The sequence below is a fragment of the Diuraphis noxia genome, unplaced genomic scaffold, assembly GCF_037042655.1.
Source record: "Diuraphis noxia isolate RWA-SAM2 unplaced genomic scaffold, SU_Dnox_SAM2 contig0001, whole genome shotgun sequence".
NCBI lineage: Eukaryota > Metazoa > Arthropoda > Insecta > Hemiptera > Aphididae > Diuraphis > Diuraphis noxia.
This window is the reverse complement of record NW_028301711.1, coordinates 12284040-12288025: the sequence shown is the minus strand read 5'-3', so window position 1 is coordinate 12288025 and position 3986 is coordinate 12284040. Positions and strand designations below refer to the sequence as shown.

Below are 3986 nucleotides of genomic sequence, written 5' to 3'. Positions count from 1 at the left end.
CTGTGTATATTAATTTCAAATTTAAATAATAATCTGTGATAAAATATTATTAAGATTGTACCTTTGTAACATAACATTTTGTACTTACTTTATTTTCAATAAAAAAATTGTATTTATACTTGTCAATTTACTGTTTTGGATATATTATATTATAAGCAGCAATATGCAAATAAATATAAAAATTTAAAACATTGCGCTATTCTGTTGTACATTTTTTTTATAATTTATATTGCTTCCAGACTCCAGACTATTATAATTGTTACCTATGTACTATAAATTTAAAAAGTATACATTTTTAATTGAGTGTACACAACTAGTTAAATTTAGTATTGTTACTAACAACTACTTGTTGAACCAACTATATTGTAAGTAAGACATTAAAATTGTGTTAGTTTTTATAACTACTTGTATCAGTTGAATTCATTGAATTATTAGTAGAAATAAACTTTTTTTTTAGTATCGTAAACTCAACATTGGTTTAAACCTAATACCAAATCAAATGTTACATTATAGTATAATTAACTTATTACTCTAATTGAATCGACTATATTGTATTAGTCAAATCAATTGTATATTTGTAGTTGAAGTAACACACATAATATGTTTAAATCAACTATTCATAATTAACTAAATCTATTTAGTACTTGTAACTATTTAAAAAGATTGTCCCTATATTGACCTGTATTTATGGTCAAGGAAACCTTTTAAATGGTTAGAGGAACCCATTTTTTTTTCCGTGATAGGTAACGGTGGTCGGTACTCGGCATTTATAAATATCGGTAATCGGTATTAAACGTTAACCGGTTAAAACATATTATGTTCACACAACGATTTATTTTAACCGATTAATCATTGCGATAGATATAATAAAGGGGAATAAAAATAGGTTTAAAATAACAGTAACCGATTTTAAGTTCCTAAGATGTCGGGACATTACCTTCCAGGTTATCAATATTTCGACTTTCGGTGAAAACCAGTAGTCGGTTTCAAGTCCCGAAATAATGTAAAAATTATGTTACTGAAGAAACTAAGTATTAAAATGATTTTATTTGATAAAAATGTATCCATTATATTTGGTAGTACGTACAATTTCGTATTTAAATGCTACAGAATGGCATACATTTTTAATTTCTACAAAAAACTCATAATACAATTAGAATTTTATGAAACTTAAAATCATACAAAAAGATATTGAATAATTAGAAATAAAGGACTAAATTACCAAAACATTTTCTTAAAATAAAGCATGATATTTTGTGAAATAAATATTCTATTCTAGTATTTTAGTCTTTTGTTTCTGAAATGTAATCTTTTATTGTTTTTTTGCCTGTTTTTAAGTTTTCATAAATTTCTAATCGTTTTACTAGTTTTTTGTAGAAATTAAAAATGTATGCCAACTGTTCTTCTGCCGTGGGAAACTCCGTTGGTAATCTTCCATTATTTCTTAGGTATAATTCCCTGTACTGATGTAAAATTGAACTGATAACCTTTAAATAAAAATATAAAAATTCACATAATATTTCACTATATGAATAATATTTGAATGTTATCATACAAAGTTATTTTCTTTTTCTCTTTCTTGAATTTCATTTATAAAGTCTTCCATTTGAGCAAATCTTTGTTTATCTTTCATTATATCCAGATCTGACTTGAGATAAATTTGATTGACAGGATTTAAACGTATCTAATGATGCACATTAATGTAAATTCTCATTGGTATACAATATTGAAATATTAATAATAATTGTATAACATAATACAATGTAATATGATATAAAATATACATATATATATATATATACATATATAACAGCTGTTACGAATTAACAAAACTAGGTACTTGTAGTTCCAAAAACGAGATCTTATTGAAAAAAAATAGTTTTTGGATCACTGTTTTGTTGTTGTTTCTACCTATCTATTTGAGTTAAATAAAAAATGTAGGTACCTATTTATGATTTTAATAAGTATGAGTGAAATCTTTAAAAAAATTATCTATAGATTGTTAATAGTTATTAATGTTATTATTATACATTTCTCAAAGACAATACTTTTGTGCAAAATTGTATCTAAAATGCAAATACCTATTTAATAATGTTTTATAATTAACAATGGTTATTCTTACTTTAGTGTTATATTCTGATTTAATGTTCGCTTTCCTTCTAATAAACATTAAATCAGCCTTCTTCAGTTCATCTAAATAAGTTCGAGCATCGTTAAAATTAACATTTAAAACTAATTTTTTATTTTTAGGTTTCTTATATTGAATCTAAAATCATAATAAATTTAAAGATTAACAAGTAACTGTTGGATAGTTAGACAAAAAAGTCTGAAAAATGTTTCTTATACCTCTTCAGAACTGTCATTATTTATTTGTTCTTTTTCGTTGAAATCAGATATTTTTAGTGTTGAACCTATGTTTCTTATACAAGCCATTTCCTCTACATGCTTGATTATGTTATATACATTTTTGTATCTAGGATTTTTCTCAATTACTTTTGAAATAAATTCCTATCATTATCATAGATAAATTTATATCACATATCATCGTAAATATAAATAGATTATATAATTCATATATTATATATTATATTGTGTGTTCCGAAATTCAATTTAACATTAATTATTTAGAGCGTGCTCAAATCGAATTGCATTCAGATTTATGGTATTTGGATAAAGAGTAGTGGGTGCTGAAATACATATTTTGGTAAATATTCAAAATGTAAGCCCTTTTAGTGATAATACGCCTGATAATACAATTTCGGAGTAATTTAATGTCATATTTGTTATTGTTCGTAGCAAACACCGCAACCCGCAACAATTATACGAGCCTACAAATGCCATAGATCCGGTGGCAAGTATTGCTGTTGCGGAGCCACCTCTGTAAATGTTGTTTTTATGTCTACGCCTGCGATAAGATAGTATTCAAATAATTACCGCCTAAGTTTAAATATTATAATCATAATAATCATAATAAAATAATAAAACAATTAGGTATTATATAAAAAATTGAGTGTTTTAATTTTTATAACTTAAATCTAAATTATTAAGTGTATAAGTCAATAATATAATTAATTATTATAAAAAAAATTTTTTGCCGTACATAATAATTGAATAATAAATTCTAAAAATATTGGAAAATCTAGTGTTCTTTATTTGCCTTGTTTATTGGCACCTGTAATAAAATAAAAAAAAACATATCTAATAAATGTATTGGAAATTGGAATGAAAATTTAATGTAGATGACCTAGGTCGAAAATTCTCTTTTCAGGTTTCATTTTACCCCTGTCCAATTTATTTTTTTGCTTCAATGGTACAGTTTCAATTTGTGAAGCAGTGATCGAAAAATGGATGGGTGCAACCAATTTTTTATTTATTTTTTGTAATTGTTCTTTTTAATTTATTTTTTTTAATGATTGCTCAATTTCTTTTAATATTTCGTATCTTAAGTTGTGTAAATCTAAAAAAAGAATTGGAAAATGTAATTAAATCACCATTTTTTAATTTAACTAATACTTGTTACCATCATCATTGTGTATTTGATTTTCCTTGTCTTTGCGTATTGTCTCCATTGGTTTATCATCATCTTTAAGTGTTGGTTCGTCGTCTTTACATGTCATCTTTGTCTGTATACTATATCTGCGTGTGCTTTTAGTTGTTATTGTTTGTCTACATTTTCATTGCAACAGCGTGAATATGCTTGCACATATTATTTCTAATTGAATGGTCCTGGGAATTACATGTGTATTAGTGGAAACACGCATTACATTTTGTGCAAGGAAGTAAACAGATCTCACCTTCATACAATGTACACTCTTTTACTTCTTTTTTTAGTACATTTACATAATGTTTTCATCAGAGAACGATTGAACATAACATGAATTATATTCTAATGAATTTATAACCATACTTTTTGATTCACTTTGCAGCTTTTCCACTTTCTTATGATTTGTACGAAGATATTTCAATTTATTGGTGTGTTTAAAATG

The 3986-nt window shown here is 25.1% G+C and overlaps 1 protein-coding gene across 1 annotated transcript; it reads right to left on the bottom strand.

The window, feature by feature from the left end:
- Positions 1–1283: 1283 nt before the first annotated feature.
- LOC149059693 (uncharacterized) lies at positions 1284–3617 on the bottom strand. The gene is made up of 6 exons (XM_089225572.1): positions 3514–3617; positions 2833–2905; positions 2347–2508; positions 2123–2266; positions 1556–1684; positions 1284–1487 (listed from the first exon to the last, which is right to left on the bottom strand). Exons 1-6 carry the CDS (start codon positions 3615–3617, stop codon positions 1284–1286), a joined length of 816 nt encoding a protein of 271 aa, XP_089081698.1.
- Between the last annotated feature and the right edge of the window lie 369 nt (positions 3618–3986).